We start from the raw sequence: 16879 nt of genomic DNA on the forward strand, positions 1-16879 counted from the left end.
GAAGATGACTAGGATACATTTGAGTGTACCTTTACTCAGATCAGTCATGTTGTGATTGGATGATGGAGGTCTAACATTTATCATTCGAGCCATTGCATATGACCTATTACCTCTTAACTACTTAAACACAACAAAAAATCATGTGATGAAGAGATCTCTAATCTATGAATCAATTGATAAAAAATTGAATAGCTTAAGTAATACGAAACAATACTTGTCTTTTGACCACTTGGTGCATAGGTTAGAAATCTTCAAATCATATAATTTTTAGTATGTAAGAAGTTTAGAAGTAGTATATCACATCTAACAATTTGAATCATTGATGTTGGACCCCATCATTCAATCATGACATGATCGGATCCGAGCAACGATATACTCAAGTGTATCTTGGTCTAGTTCTCTCTCTTTATATGTGTGTGTGTATTATACTTTACGTTAACTTCTTTAAAAATAAGTTACTAATTTTAAGACGAATGATAGGCCATAAAATTGAGATGCAAATTATTGAACATAATTGATACTATAATAAATATATGGAAGCTAAAATTTATATATTTTGATGGTCTCTAGTATAAACATCAAGTTGATACAAAATTAATATCAATTGTGCTAGTATGGTAAAATACATGATATGGCACATAAATATTGAAAATCCACTTTATAAATAATGATCCACATATCTTAAAACATGGATAGATTCAAATTTATTAGGTGTTGATTATTCGACTATAGAAAGCATAGTATCATCCAATTAAAACTGTCAGTTTTGATACTAGTGTGATAATTAGATTAGATACCATACACGATATTATCTAAGCTGGTTGTTACTTCAACAACCCTTCTTTCTATCTCTCCCTTCTGTTGCACTCGTTGCCTACTGTACATTGTTACATCAGTTGTAACAGTCGAGCTTATCCTACAGCTCATATATTTATCTTCTTCTCTATTTATTCCCTCTCTGTAAACACTCCTGGGTGAGAATAATAGCATCATCTTCTTCATATTCTATATGGACCACTAAAATATATAAATTTTCATTTTTAAAAACTTGTTATAGTATAAATCATATTAAATGATTTAGATATTAGGATAGTCTATCATTGATTTTGAATAAAAACATATAATGTAGTCCAACTTATTATATATAGAGAGAGAGAGAGGGAGAGAGAGAGAATAGTTTTAGGTAATATTTCGGATTATATTCAGACACAGAATATTATCCTATCGAGATGATAGATCTTGATTGTAGAGCTGTTCAAAGAGTGTTAAACACGAGAGAGAGAGAGAGAGAGAGAGAGAGAGAGAGAGAGAGAGAGAGAGAGGATCTGCTCAAAGAGTAATAATTTTATCATGAAGCGCCTGGATGCAGAGACAGAGCACCAGCACCATGATCCCACGTCACTTGGGGCATTTTGGATGGGTGACTCTTTTGTTTTGTGCTTGGAAAGAAGCCTAGAGTGAGAGATCTCATACCGAAGGCAAAGTTTGGTCACTGTTTTGAGATCTGAGCAACAGAATGTTACACTGGTTTATACTGGGCTGGGCAGAGTCCAAACTTTGAGGTGCCATTAAAAAAACCAAAGACAGGAAAGCTGCCACCTGAGACTCTCATCTTGTGAGTACTGCTGCTCTCCTCCTAACATGCCACCACCCTCACCCGCCAGAGGCCGAAACACAAGTGAATTATTGAAAGCCTGTATTCATTGAACCTCGAAGCAAGCATTCATTGAACCTCAAATTTTACGGTCCTCAACTGTATTCTTTTACTACGGCCCTGCTGCTCCAAACAAAGCATCCCACATGACTCCACAGTAGTATCAAGCCTATATAGAACCATATGTTCATCTCGAGGAAGCTTGTCTCACCTACTGCGAGAGAGGCAATGGGTGGCGAAGGAAAAAGAAGAAGAAAGAAGAGAAATGAGAGGTATCTAAGCTTCTCCGCAAGACTGCCGAATGATGTTCAAGGGGTCTTTGCGCAGAGCATCTGCATGGTTAAGTTGTCTTCTGATCCTTATGATGATTTCAAGAAGTCGATCATGGAGATGGTTCGAGCAGTTGGGATAAGAAGCTGGGAGGAGATGGAGGAGTTGGTTTACTGCTATGTGGTTCTAAATTCACCAGATGTCCATGGTGTCATCATGGATGCCTTTCTCAGTGTATGTTCTTATCATCGATTATCCTAGGATTTGAGAGCTTTTGTTTTCTTTCGCATTGTAAATTCTTGTAGTTTAAGTAATGTATGCTCTTCAATGCATAAAAAAGGTATGGGTTTGTGTTTTTCCTTTAATTTCTTCGAAAGGATGGCAAAATTTTATGTCCATGCAAAAACTAGAGAATAGAAGAGCAGAGGGAGGAGACTACTCATATAGATCATATGTGGTTCTGGCCTTTGGATTCTGGTTCGCAAGTGTTTCCCATAAAACATCGAGTTAGTTAGAAGAAAGAATTCTTTTTTGAATTTGTTAGAAGAAACTTTCAAGCAATTACAATGGCAGAGCTTGGTAATGAAGAAGTACACAAGCATGCAGTTAGACAAAAACAGATGCGTACTAGCTACCAAAAAAAGTAACATTTCTAAGTTATTTGACTTCATGAAACATCCTTACAAGTAAAACAAGTGCACCAGATTGCAGGCAGGGGAAAAAACCTGAAGGCAGGTTAATAAGAATTTTAAATACAGGTTTTGTATGTCTACCTTGGTCAAAAAGATTTCAAATAAGTGTGCTCAATGGTACATGATATTTCCCATCTCGTGAGAGATCAAGGAAAAGAAAAAGTTATACCGAGGAAAACAAGATTTTTATGACAAAATAAGGATATTTAGATCCAAGACAATTGCAGATAGCAGAAATTTTAGATAGAAGACTATTCTATTGAGTCAATGAATTTTGCTGGCAGAGATCAGGGACAAAAAAATCAAATAAAGGTTGATAATCTTCTGCAAGATTTTTTTCTTTTCATTTTTTTTTTTCTTTTTTCTCTTTTAGAGAGAGAGATATATGAAGAGAGTGTTGGAGAGAGAGAGAGACGGATGAACAAAGTGTTGATCACTGTATTTGGATTGGAGCCCACAAAGTGACATGCTGGTTTACATTAGGAAAAGGTACAAGCTTTGGATACCACCAAATGAGGACTTCAACAGAAAGGCTGTGACCTGAGAATCCAAAGATGCCACCAATCTGACTACCCAAAACCAAATCACTATTAAATTATTGGAAGCCTGCATTTCTGTAACCTTGAAGCAGGCATCTTTTTCTGTGTCCCGACTGCGCTCTAGAGAACGTTGTCCTCATTCCTCAGTATCCTTTATGGTCTTCTTTCTTCTTCTTTTTTTTCACTGAAAACGGGTTATCATACACTACGTGTATGAATACACCCAATAAAGTCAAAAAACACTAGCTCACAGAGTGCCAATGGCATCTCCGCCTTCCCCACCCAAAGGGTGTACCCTGAATGATAAGCCGCAAAAGCAGCCATCCAATCAGCCGCCCCATTGGCTTCTCTGAATACATGTTTGGCCTTGACGGGCACCCCAACCCCACACATCATCCCAATGTCCCGAACCAAGGAGTGGTCTGTGCCCACACCCCTCAGCCCCTCCTGGATCCACCTGATGACTGTGGCCGAGTCGCCCTCCAAGACAACCGAGCCAGCTCGCAATACCTGCCTCGCATATCGAAGACCCGCCCAAGCAGCTCGTAGCTCTGCCCCGGGGACCGAAATGCCGAACAACTAACAACCACCTGCTGCCACCACTCTGGAGTGCGGGCCCCGTATCACAAAACTCGCACCACCCCGCGCACCTCCATCCTGTACAGATCTGTCGAAGTTGACCTTGAGGAAACTCGGAGGTGGGGGTTCCCAGGTGAAAAACACCATCTGAAGAGCTGCCGAAGCAGAGAGGGAACCCCAGGTGTCCCAAGCTATCAAAGGTCCATCGGAAGAGGGTCAGATCTCCAATGCCTGTACTCGCGCGAACTCCGCTACAAACCTCAGTGACACCCTGCGCTCACCGAGAGTGCGGGCGTTCCGGGCCAACCAGATCTGATGAGCTATACAGGTCGCTCTGATAGCCTTCCGACATGTCTGAGAGCGGGCCAACCACTGCTGTATCATCTGTAAGAACTGAAGCCTCCCACTCCAGACCTCTCGCGGGATCCCTGCCCACTGCCATGCCAACCTCGCCCACGTACACTGGAAGAGCATGTGGTCGACCGACTCCTCGACACTGCATGTACCGCACTCCACTGGGATCCCCCAGCCTCGCCTGCTCAGCACTGCTCTCGTCGGAAGGCAATCCCACACCACCTTCCATAGAAAGAGTGCCACCCTCGGATGAAGCTCCGACCTCCAGATTCAGGTGCAGTCCTGCCACGGCTCATGCTCTCGCTGGATAACTTGGGAAAGATCTCCCAGTCTGATGCTAGACCGGCAAGAGGTGCCCCAGATCCTGACATCTGGCCCTCCACATCCAGGCACCGGGAGGGACCGGATCCCCTCAGCTAGGTATCCTCCGAACAGCTGTCGTAGCCTGGTGTCATCCCACCCAGACTCTCCCGAGGCAAGAAGATCGGAGACCCACGACCCCTCCACTGCCTCAACATCAACCATGGTCGGCCACCACCTCAGTGGAACAGTATCAATCCATGGATCCGTCGTCATATCAATACACTGCCCATCGCCTATCAGCCACCTGGTATTTGCCGACACCGTCGGCAGGTACCTCGCAATCTCACGCCACATGAACGAAACTCGCCGCCCTTTCCATGCCACCCCTGAGCCCTCGCGGCCATATTTGGCTACCATCACCTAACTCCATGGTAATTTATGGTCTTCACCATGGTAATTTCTTACTGTGGACTTTCTCCCACAAAACACAACCACCCACATGACTCCATAGTCATATTAAGCCTGTAGAAAACCAAATATTCGTTTAAAAAGCCTTTGAGCAATTAGGTGGTCTTCGGCCCTCCTCTTCCCCTGAAAGCATAAAGCCTTGGAGGGAGGATGGTTTTGCCTTGTGACAGAGGCAACGGGTGCTGATGTCATGAAAAGGAGAAAGAGATTCCAGAGATTCCTTGGCTTCTCTAGGAGTTTACCTAGCGATGTTCAATGGGTCTTTACACAAAGCATCATCATGGTGAAGTTGTTTTCTTTTTCGTATAAAGATTTTAATAAGTCAATAATGGGAATGATTCAAGAGATCAGCGCCAAAGAAGAACTGGAAGGAGATGGAGGAGTTAATTTATTGCTATGCAGTCCTCAATTTATCAGATGTCCATGGGGTCATTGCAGATATGTGCTCGCATTAACTGTGAGATTAGGAGCTCTTACTTTCTTGTCATTGAAATGGTTTGGTTTAGTCCTACATCGGTTATTCGATGGAGAGATCTTAGATATTTATACAGGACTAAACAACCTAAAAGTACTTTTCAACTAGCTATTTTGGATGAGGTTCTAGATTGTGACAAAATGCTATTATCTACATATCGAACTTTGTAAGGAGATTTTTTTATTTTTTTGGCGAACCTCTTGCACTACTTGCTATTAGGGTTGCAATTGAAGAGGAAAAAAAGCATGCAACTAAGCATAGCAAATGGGTTCCAATTGTTATGTACAGATAAACTACAAAAAGAATGGGCTTTTTATCAAACATCACAACAATCACTCGACAAAAAAAACATCTTACAATCCACTAAGTACACCATGTTGCACGTGGGACCTTCAAAGCTAATAAGAGTTTGGTATCTAAGTGTTTTTTCTGCCTAGGTTGAAAATAGATTTCAAATAAGAAGTGTTCAATGATTTAACTACTTTGAGAATTTTTGTTAATTGGATGTCATAGTGAGTGGTCTCATCTGGTGAAAGTCACTATGGATGTGCCAGAAACATGCTTTGGTGGTTGGAGTTTAAACCGAAGTTTTGTTAATTGGATTTCTTCATCTTGTTTAAAATAGGGTTGTGAGTCATGACAGAGCAATCTCATCTGGTAGTTCGAGGTTGGTTTAATATAGAGAATGGTCCAAAACATGTTTGTCGGTTGCTAATGCACCGATCATGAAACTTCTTCCCAGAGGATTTTAGGATGAATAGTTGTGAGTTTGTTGATCAAAAGAAGTTAAAGTGCAAGAGTTGATCATTGATCAAAAGTGACGGCCCTTACCTAATGATCAGTATTTCAATAAGGGGATTTAGCGAAAGGATAGCTTTGCAATTTTTTTTTTTTTTTTTTTTTTTTTTGCTTCTTCATTCTGATTATATGGTAGAAGGTTCTCAGGATCTTGTCATGGTTAGAGCACTTGATTTAATTTAGAACATCGACAAAATCCATTAAAATGGTTTAATTTTGAGAAGCTTAAAAGAAGTCGAAGTGATGACTTGGAAGCACAGCTAGAGGGCATCATGGATGATTTTAAACAGAGCTAAGGTGAAGAAAAAGAAAATTTCTCAAAAATGCTAGGACTATGTGATCTGCATACAAAGATAAGCTGAGTTTATAAATATATGGCCCTTAAGGGTATTGATGGAAACGAAATGAACAAGAGAAGTAATACATGCACACCTACAGTGTTTACTTAATGAAAAGCAAGTGTAATTATAAATGAAAAATTTTATGTGTGATGTAACTTCTTAACTCAATAAAATGGGAATTACTATTCAAGTAAAAATAAAAAAACAAAATTACACTTGCAATACCCTAGTATCAATTTGCAGGACAAGTCTAAAGAATTTGAAATGTGCAGCAAGTCCACCAAGCCAGTTCATGATGAGCAATACAGCTATAAAAGCAATAATTAGAAAAGATGGTTAAGACTTAAGAGATTGGTAACTAAAGAAAAATTAATACACAAGCATGCGGAAAATCTTAAAACATGATTATACGAGCTTGCCAAGTTCATAATCAGTTCATAATGATTAAACCGTGCATCGAATTACTAAGCAGTTGCCACACTACTGCAATAACCAATACAAGATAGATTTCTAACTTGTCAGCTATATGTGAAAATGCTAGCCTAGATTCCATAGATCAGAGTGGAAAACTATAATCACAATGAAGTATTTTTTCTTCTTCTTTTCTCTCTGTTTTTTTTTCCTTTATCTTTTTTTTGGCATCTACAATCTGCATGAAGAGGAATCCTATCTCCATAGGCTTAATATGATACAGTTACAACAACTAGAAACCAGGTTGCTTTCTGATATTTTCTCTTCCAAAGCAGCACACATTTGGGATCACCAACAATAACTCTTAAAAAAAGACAGTGCCTCTCTGAAAACATGTAAATGTGAAATAATTGATTCAAAATAATCAAACAGTTTCTCAAGAAACAAAATTCAATAGTATTTAAGTCTACAAGATTTTCTGAAAAATTGCAGAAAATATTATTAATTTTGCACACCATAAAGCTCTGTGTCTTCCAGGTAATAACAACCTAGTTTTATGTTACTATTTTGAATTAAATTTATGTTTAATCAAATTGATCAGGTATAGTTGAGTTGGGGCACATTAGTCAGGTTTGATCGAATAATAAGATAGAGGAAAAGTTAAAGATGCTTCTATTGGATTTAAGTTTATTATATTTGAGGTCTCAACATCAATCTTTTTCACTTTCTTTTCAAAATCTTTTTTAATCATCAATTTAAATGATATATTTACATATGATTTAACAAAATTAAAAAATATAATTATATATAACATATAAGTTACTTATAGAATATGAGTTGAAAATATAATTATCAATTATTTATTATTTTATGTTGGGTTCTGTTGAGCTCAAATTGGCTCCAGATGAATTCGTTTTGGGTTCGTGCTCAACTCAACTCAACTCAAGTTCAAGTTAGAATTTTTTTTATCCCAAGCCCATCTTGAATTCAATCCAACCCCACCCAACAAGCAGTTTTGGTGGATGCATTTGGGGCCCAAGTAGCAACCCTATTTAAGACTGCAGTTTGTTTCTAATTTTCCAATGAAAGATGCTTAGTTTTTTGCAAAAAAATATTTATAAATTCTTAGATGTATGTTTATTATTTAGGATCGCGGTTGTATCCTTCACACAAAAGAAGAATTCACCTTCCTTCATACCCATCCACTGTTGGATCACCAACTGCACATATCTCAAAGAGCTCCGAACTCCATCATTCATCTGCCTGCACAGACCTCGAAGAGAGCGGCGGATGATCCAATGGTGGATCTGCATGAAGTATTCACCTTATTATCTAATAGTTCCTAAGTACAAATTTAGTTAATTCCGGGATGAATTAAACTTCAGCTGGTTGTTTCTTTTAAACAATTGCATGGTACTCTTGTGAATCAGTTCTTTTTTTCCTTTTTTTTTTAGGAGAAAGATTAGCCTAATGGAAATGAAAGGAGTACAGAGCACGAATCAGGTGATATATAAAACGTTTGCTTGACTATATGATGTATCTCACATTTCTTTCCTTTGTAAAGGACTCTTGTAGAGAGTTCACAATTACAGGAACACAGCACTTACAAACAACAAAAGATATAACATAGATAACAGAATGCACATTATCTGCTGCCATGAGTACTGGACTATTGGAATCACATCATCACATGGTTGAGAACTTCGCAGCACAAGTCACACTAATCCATAATTATGTTCTGCAATGGAGGCACACCATGATGACCCTTCCTTTGGTTCTAAGGCCAGGAGAAGGCCAGGAGGCAGGGCTTTAACAATGTTTGATAATTGTTGGACTATATGCATTTCTATGGGGCCAAAAGCAAGAATTATTGCTAAAAACAACAAAAGTTGGAAATGTTGAAGAAACTTCAAATGAGACTCCATAGCCATCTAATTCTGATTTGTTAGATGAAGTTATTGATGGAAACATCAAGCAGTAGAGGCAATTACACCCAACATAGCATTTTAAAATTGTGAAATGAACTTTCTAAGCAGATCCCAATTTTAAGGGAAATGTTCTGCGTTCCTGCTTGATGTTTCCACCAATAACTTCACCTAACAAATCAGAATTACATGGCTATGCTGGAGTCCCATTTGAAGTTTCTTCAACATTTCCAACTTTTGTTAGTTTTAGCAATAATTCTTGCTTTTGGCCCCATAGAAATGCATATAGTCCAACAACTATCGAGCAGGTGCCCAATAAGCTGCAATCATGTGAAAATTTTCCATTAGAGGAGGCATGATTCTGTAGGGGTAAATGCATGATGCATGAGCATGCGCATACATGCACATACATACTAAAAGCATTAAAATATGAATAAACATATTCTTTAATTTGAAGTTGTATAATGTTTGCAAACAAATCTTAATTTAAACCTCAGTTAGAGAAACATCAGAAGTTCATCAAGAATTATCCTCTCTCTTTTTTTTCCCTTTTAATTCCGTTGTCACAGTTAGTTTGCCATTCATTATTATCAGTTGAACTCTTCAAACCTTATTGAGTTATTATTTAGATGGACTCAAATACGAACCTTCCAATTGTGACATCTTGTCCCATGAAGAAACATGAAAAGGCCACTGTAAAGATCACTGATAAGGAGTTGAACATAGGAGGATATGTAGGACCCCGCCGTGAGACTGCCCATGTTATCATGCAAAATGCGGCACCTGTATTCAATATGCCCTGCAAAAATACTTGACCCTTTTATTGTATACTATATGCATGAAATATTGAACAAATGGAAAATCTTCTTTTAAATGGGCATCTTACCTTCATAAGATCAAACTATTTAGATTAATATACAAAAAGATGCTGTCATGCAGCATAACCACGAAGTCTAAGTTACGAACCGAACTAATAAAATAAGCTTAGGATTATCGATAAAATTAACTAAAAATATAGAAAACGTTTTGACTTGAACTTGCCATGGAAAGGCAAGAAAAGGATCAATTTAATGAGACTTGCAACTCAAGTTCATAATGACTCTGTAAGAAAGTGATCCAAGGGAAATTACTTGGAAATAAGGCACTTACGTATATGTTTAATGAGAAATTAAGATGTTAATAATTTTATGGGCTTGTATAGGCCAGAGTTACAAATGGAGCTCCATAAGGAAAATGTATAGCTTCAGGTTATTAACAGATACATAATAAATATAACATACATCTTACTCAAAGAAAATGTAAAATTTTCTTACTCCTATAAAATAAATCATCATAACCTCTTTCAAGATTACTCATGGGAAAGAGCAAATTTTTTTTGAGGAAAACGAGAAAGAAGCAATAGAAATAACAACCTTACCGAATATATTATTGTTGCTAGTTGCAAATTCCATTTTAAGCTCCATTCAGCTCTTCCTCTGTCTATTATTACCCCTGCCACCATTGATTGGAAACATCCTGCCACACATGTCAACATTGTTGTCCAGTACTTGGAAGGAAAGACTTTAAATAATTTAACCTGAGGCAAAGGTAATATCTTTTCATAAATATGCATAGGGAAGCATCAATAAATCGAAAAAAATTTTGCAGAGATTATTTACTTGATCAAGCAATAGAGTGCAATCTTATGTTTCATTCTTAAATGAAATCAAACTCTGCAGAAGATTGCAGCAGTATAGATAAACTAAAGAGCCGGGAATCTACTGCTGATCTTGGCTCATAGTAAAATCTAGTTTGATGAAGCTAATAATAGATATCCTCTTTTATACACAATGTTAAGAACATAACATTGAGAGATATTATATGTCATTCTGCTCAAAGAAAAGGTCTATGTGCCATTTGTTAGAAGTAACTTTCAGCATCTGCAAGAGGCAAGTGCTCACAACAACAACTAGTTGCAACCAAATAGAAGAATCATTTATTTTTCTTTTATGCATAGGTGAGAATTTGAGAAGTTTTCATATCTATCCTTCACACCCAGATGCAGCACTTTAGGTCCTAGGTCCTCAAAACAGTGCATCAACCCAGCCTACTAGAACAACACCACAGAGTGTTTGATACACAAGAAATAACACCAAGAATATGCCATATTGTCCCATTTTCAAATGCAAGTATCTCATTCCCACATCACTATAATGGTTAATGGATTATAAAAGCACTTACCTGTGTTAGGAACCAAAATGCATAGCCCAAGCAGCTAGCAATCAGAAATACTGTCCCATGCATCATATTTTGGTTCTTGGCCCCCTTCGTCGTGCTAGTGTGAATCAAAATGTGATGGAATAGGTGTAATGCCTTGCCTTTGTAGAGACTAGCTACCATTGTTCCTCCTACACATACCAAAGTACCAAGGATCTTCATTTTCCCTGCCCTGCTGCCTAAGCCCAACCTCTCTACTCTGAGAAGCAAAGCACATTACTGGTCATAAGGTTAGCAAATCATAAGTAAATTTATTATAACTAAAGCAAGTTATCAGAATTTATGTCTTAAAGCAAAGTGTTCTGAAAATGCAAGCATAGTATTTCAGATTATGTTAAGTTTGTCAAGCTTATGTGAGATACTCACCTAAGGATGATGGCACAAATAAAAGTGACAACCGGGATCGAATTCAAGAAATTAACAGCATATGATGCACTCGTATCCCGTAGGCCGTAGTAGTACAAACCCATTCCCATTAGGTTTCTAGATCAAAGGTAGATCAAAATAAATATAAGTTAGAAAGGGCAACAATGCGTATAGTGAATAGTTTGATTGCGTATGGTCATTATATCTTTTGATATATTGGCTTAGGTACAGTAGTCTGACCTTCTTTTCATGTATAATTTTCCTATTCTTTTTTTTTTAACGCGTAAAGTATATTAGAGCAAAGGTTGGTTAAGTGAGTCTACTCACACAAAGATTGAATTGATAAAAATCCATAGAAATGCTGCACCATTCAGCTTCTTCCTCATATCCCTAGACAGAGATGAAAACAAAGAAATGACTATGAAGAGATAATTACAGAGAAGAATGCACACTGTATCAGATTTAAAAAAAAGTGATATTTATCTGGAATTCAATCACCAACTAAGCACCTCCAAAGGGAAATGGAACATACCCAAACGACACCCCGAAACTCTAAATTTTTAGATACATCTACAAAATGTTGTTTCTTCTTCCTTTTTTCTTACAAAAAAAAAATTTAATGTTTCCTAATAATCTTTTATTCTACAAAGAGAAAATTACATAGAAGAAAAGCAAAAAATAGATGCTTATCTGGAAATCACTCTCCAACTAAGCACCTATCCAAAGGGAATTATGGAACATATCCAAACTTGGATTTTAGTGAGTTAGGCATGCATCAACTCCATATTCCCCTTTGAAGCACTATTAAACCTGATTCCACTTCACTAAATTTGTCTCAAACTAAAAGCAATATATGAAAGAATTCTGAACATGAGCCAGTAGTTGCAAATTGTTTTGCAGAGGAAAGGAAATATTTCATGCATATCACTTTAATAGGAAATTGCAGAAAACAGAGTTTCTGGATAATTTAAAAACCAGCTTTCTTCTTTTTAGATGATCTGAAAAAATCCGATATCATCATAAACTTATTGCAAATCTATGTTGGGGAAACATAACCTTATCACGAAGCACTTTAGTGTGAAATACAACTTTCATTAAATTCTAATCCCTGCTCCGACAAAACTTGATAAGCAAAGGATGGGAAACTATTAAAATTAGATTATAATCTTGTTACTTGTCAAATTTATTAGTTATCATTTAAGCCGACATAGGTTTGTTGATTATTTAAGTCTTATCTGGAATCATATGATTCTAACACTAAAATTCTACTCATAACTTGGTTGAATCATGTAGCTGTCATGCCATCCCATGATTAGTCCTTTAGTTAAACCGATCACAGCCGGCCATGCAGTATGACATGATTGCATGGGTCCCATGGATGGTGGAGTGCACTGTTACAAGCACTACTCGGAATCGCAAGCCACCATGCCCCCTTGTGCCATTTGTGCTTGGAAATGGACCTTTCCTGCCCAACCGGGACAAGAAAGAACCATACTCTGATAAAAACAAAGAACTGTAAAAGATCCCTTCCACTAAAAATGAGAAAAGAAATGAGAAGAAGAGCAAAAAAAACTCCTTGGAAACCTCTCAATGAAGAAGGCGAGGGGAGCGACGAAGACCGCCCCGATGGCGTTGCGATAAGCGAGGAGTGCAAAGATAAACATCCCCTGGTTGAGCGCCAACTTCGACAAGATAAGCATTCCCATGGTAAAGATCTGGACCAGCACCATGCTCAGGGGAAGGGTGATGCTCCCAATGATCCCCTTCAAGCTCCCCATCTTTTCTCTCAGGAAAGAAGGGGATAGAAGGAGGAAGAAGGGGGAGAAGATGGAACCTAGCTACTTGGAGAGCTCACACGAGACGAGGGAACTAGAAAGAATTGTTAAATAATACGAGTGCAAGAGGTTGAGACGAATGGGGGATGTGTAAGGGAGAGGGATTCCCGAAGATAACGGGATCAGTTGAAGGTTTGTTACACGTACGAGGGAGGAAGGCAGGAGGAATTTGATCACTGGGTAGGAAGTCTTTACGTGAGAAGTTTTAAGAATATGTGAAAGGAGGAGTCATGCATGGGATACTTCCGTGGACGAGATGGGAACGAAGATCTCTTCAAGTGGGACTCTTTTGGCTTGGTTAGCTTGCATGATATACGTGTTGTGTGTGTGATGGAGCCGATGATACATGAATCTCTAACATTAAGGGCTTGTTTGGTTCGCGAGAAAAGAAGGGGGAAAGTGTGGTCAAGATACCTCTTGTTTGGTTGGAACTTTCAAAGAAAAGAGACAAAAAAGTTGTATTCTTATGGAAATATGATTCCCACATTTCATGGAAAAATCTTTTCAATGAGAAACATGGAAAAATTACTCTCTCATGAGGCGGAAATCACTCCCTTTTTTTTTTCCAAAAATGCCCTCAATATTAAAGAAGCATTAAAGAGGCATTAAAAACCTAATTTTTATTAAAAGTATAATAAGAATTATACATAAATTTTTTAGAAAAGTGAATGGCCAACCAAACATAAGCATTTCGAAAATCTGTTACTTTCCCATGATTAACCAAACATGCCAAAAGTACCATCCTCTTTCTAGAAATCTGCTTTTCCTGAATTATATTTCTAGGAGGAAAAATGCTTTCCGCGAACCAAACGAACCCTAAGGATGCAGATGGTTTGAATGTGGCAAAACCCATGGGTCCTTGTGCCCTTAGGCTTTTATCTCTACTGCGGTATTGCCTAACTGCATGCGATACGCGCACCTGAAATGGGTCCATTGCCAATTTGACGAGGCTCGAGCCTACCCACCCCACCCAAAGAGGAAGGGACAAATATCTTATTGGGAGCTCTTTCCAAGTGAAAATGAATGCCGTAGCTCCAATTATATTATTTATTTTTAAGAGAGTGAGGGATGCGCGGGATAAGATTTTCATTTTTTAATATAATAGATTATAATAGTTAAAAGACTATAATATTTTTTTTCATATAAAGTAATGAACTTTAATTATGGCTGAGCAAAAAAAATTCTCATCATTAGGAGCAATGTCAATGCCTTTTATGTTTAAAATACAATAAAAAATTTAAATATTATAGTAAATAAAGAGTTTCAATAGCTAAATTTTTATTGTATATTAAACTATGAATTTTGATGATGACTAAACATATTAATATTAGCGTCATTAACATATATTGTGTATTAAGCAATAAATTTTAATGATGTCCAAGTACGTTAATATTAGTGCCATTAATATTGATATCCATATGGAGAATGGAGAATTTGGTACAAGCTAAGCTTCCATTTGTAATGTTGGTAACATGCAAATCTAGCCTTATGTTGTCATGTTGTCTCCTAGTATATAGGTCACATATCACATAGAAAAATTCTGGAAGCTTCCTTTCATAATGTTGCCTCCTAGCCCTCATGATGCTCACTGGCATTATGAGACTATTATCCTTTTGCCATCACTCCTTGGCAATATCCTTTTGCATTGTGAATCCTTTTACATGATGGTGGCATTTAATATGGCGTGATGATCTCAAGATTAATGGTGATTTGGGTGACAGTGGCGAGATTACCACTTTTGGTTGCACCTATTAGATCCTACATGGTAGTAATCTCAGATTACCTCCACTCCAAAAATCAGCATCCAACCAATGATGTTAAACCCATCCTTAAGGATAGATTTTCAAGACCCCCCTCCAGTAATAATGTGGGCCTAAAATTTAGGGACAAAAATACGTTTTAGTCCAATAGAAAATATTGTTTCTAAAAATACCGATCTTTAGAAAACAAAAATGTTTTTCTAGTTGGGAAGGGTTTGATAATATCATAAAAAAAAAATTTTCTAGTTGGGAAGGTTTAGGACTCGTTTGGTTCGTGAGAAAAGTGTAGTCAATAGAAAAATAAAGAAATACATCTTATTTTGTTGGAATTTTCAAAGGAGAGAGATGGAAAAATAGTATTTTCATAAAAATAAGATTTTCATATTTCATAGAAAAAAAAATTATGAGGATATAGAAAAGCTACTTTTCCACCGATTGAGAATTGAAGAACTTTTTTTTTCAAAAGTACTATTAAGCCATCAAAATATGTGGGTAAGATATTTTTCTTTATTAAGGGTATAATAAGTATTTTATACAACTTTCCTAGAAAAGTAGATGCTCGACCAAACATAAGCTATTCTAGAATATGACACTTTTTCATGATCAACCAAACATGCCAAAATCATTTTTTAGGCATGATATTTCTACAAATTATATTCTCAGAAAAAATATTCTAATGAGAAAAAATTCTTTCCGCGAGCCAAACGAGTTTTAATAATCCCTAGAGTTATTTTGATATAGTTTTTGTGCTCCTGTTGAATTGCTTTGGAACGATAGATTTTGATAATATAATTTATATTTATACATATTTTTCTATAATTTATTCGAAAATTTTTGTTAATAGTTGCAAAATATATGGGATATTTCAAGAATACTTTTGGTATTATATGGTTAATGATCTTGAATTTTTATGATATATCAAATAGGTTAATCATAAATACCTAGAGATCTTTAATCATCAGAATATAATATTCCAAACATGATTGTTACGGGGGAACTTAGCCACCATGCCCCACGTGACCGGCACGCGCGCCCAGGAAGACTACGGCAGCCCCTTGATCCAGCAATCCGACCCCGAGTCGGACATCTTCGGCTCCGCAGCCCGACCCCGAGTCGGCAGCCCCTTGGTCCAGCAATCCGACCCCGAGTCGGACATCTTCGGCTCCGCAGCCCGACCCCGAGTCGGCAGCCCCTTGATCCAGCAATCCGACCCCGAGTCGAACATCTTCGTCTCCGCAGCCCGACCCCGAGTCGGACATCTCTCGACAACGACAGGCTATTCCCCAGAGGCACGCCGCAGCCTCCTGCTCCACTACTCCCTGCAACGGTTGTATCTGGCGCTGCTCCACGATCCCCTGTAACAGCCGTACAAGGCGGAGCTCCACTACGCCCTGTCATGGCCGTACCCAGCGCTGCCCCACGACGCCCTATAACGGCCGTGTCAGTGGCAGCTCCATCGTGCCCCACGATGACGAACCCCCCTGAAAGACCCCCCAGCCTGGTATATATGCGGCTGGGGGGAAGAGGGGGGGGTAAGCGAGAACTTCCAGTGCATTCTCTTACTTGCTACTATTATCTCTCCTTCTCCTCCAATCTCCTCTGACTTGATCGTCGGAGGGCCCCCACTACCCCAGTGGTGGTGCGAGGCTTGCTTGCAGGTTTTCCGGTGGAAGGTGGAGCGCAATCAACACCAACCAAGGCAACTCAAACGGAACCCCGTTCACACCGCTGTGCCAATCGTTCTCGGTTTGGACCACCAGCAACAGTTGGCGCTAGAGGGAGGGCCTGAATCTCAGAGCGATCGTAATGGCACGGCGAGGTGGTCGTGGAGCTTCCAATGCCTCCGGTCGCGG

General features: G+C 38.3%; 1 protein-coding gene across 1 annotated transcript; it reads right to left on the minus strand.

Annotated features, from left to right (window-relative positions):
• Positions 1 to 8374: 8374 nt before the first annotated feature.
• Positions 8375 to 13499, minus strand: LOC103706409 (WAT1-related protein At5g64700-like). The gene is made up of 7 exons (XM_008790498.2): positions 13016 to 13499; positions 11759 to 11821; positions 11432 to 11548; positions 11030 to 11264; positions 10227 to 10385; positions 9457 to 9608; positions 8375 to 9129 (listed from the first exon to the last, which is right to left on the minus strand). The coding sequence occupies exons 1-7, from the start codon at positions 13207 to 13209 to the stop codon at positions 9003 to 9005; spliced, it is 1047 nt and encodes a 348-aa protein (XP_008788720.2). The 5' UTR covers positions 13210 to 13499; the 3' UTR covers positions 8375 to 9002.
• Between the last annotated feature and the right edge of the window lie 3380 nt (positions 13500 to 16879).

The sequence above is a fragment of the Phoenix dactylifera genome, chromosome 17 (genome assembly GCF_009389715.1).
Source record: "Phoenix dactylifera cultivar Barhee BC4 chromosome 17, palm_55x_up_171113_PBpolish2nd_filt_p, whole genome shotgun sequence".
NCBI lineage: Eukaryota > Viridiplantae > Streptophyta > Magnoliopsida > Arecales > Arecaceae > Phoenix > Phoenix dactylifera.

Bases quoted from the DNA above. Each gene is read 5' to 3' on its own strand.
- LOC103706409 (XM_008790498.2), bottom strand. From the start codon at position 13,209: ATGGGGAGCTTGAAGGGGATCATTGGGAGCATCACCCTTCCCCTGAGC. The intron at 11,549-11,758 runs GTGAGTAGACTC...CCTTTGATCTAG, and splicing joins TTTATCAATTCAATCTTTGT to AAACCTAATGGGAATGGGTT. The intron at 11,265-11,431 runs GTGAGTATCTCA...TTTGCTTCTCAG, and splicing joins ATTTGTGCCATCATCCTTAG to AGTAGAGAGGTTGGGCTTAG.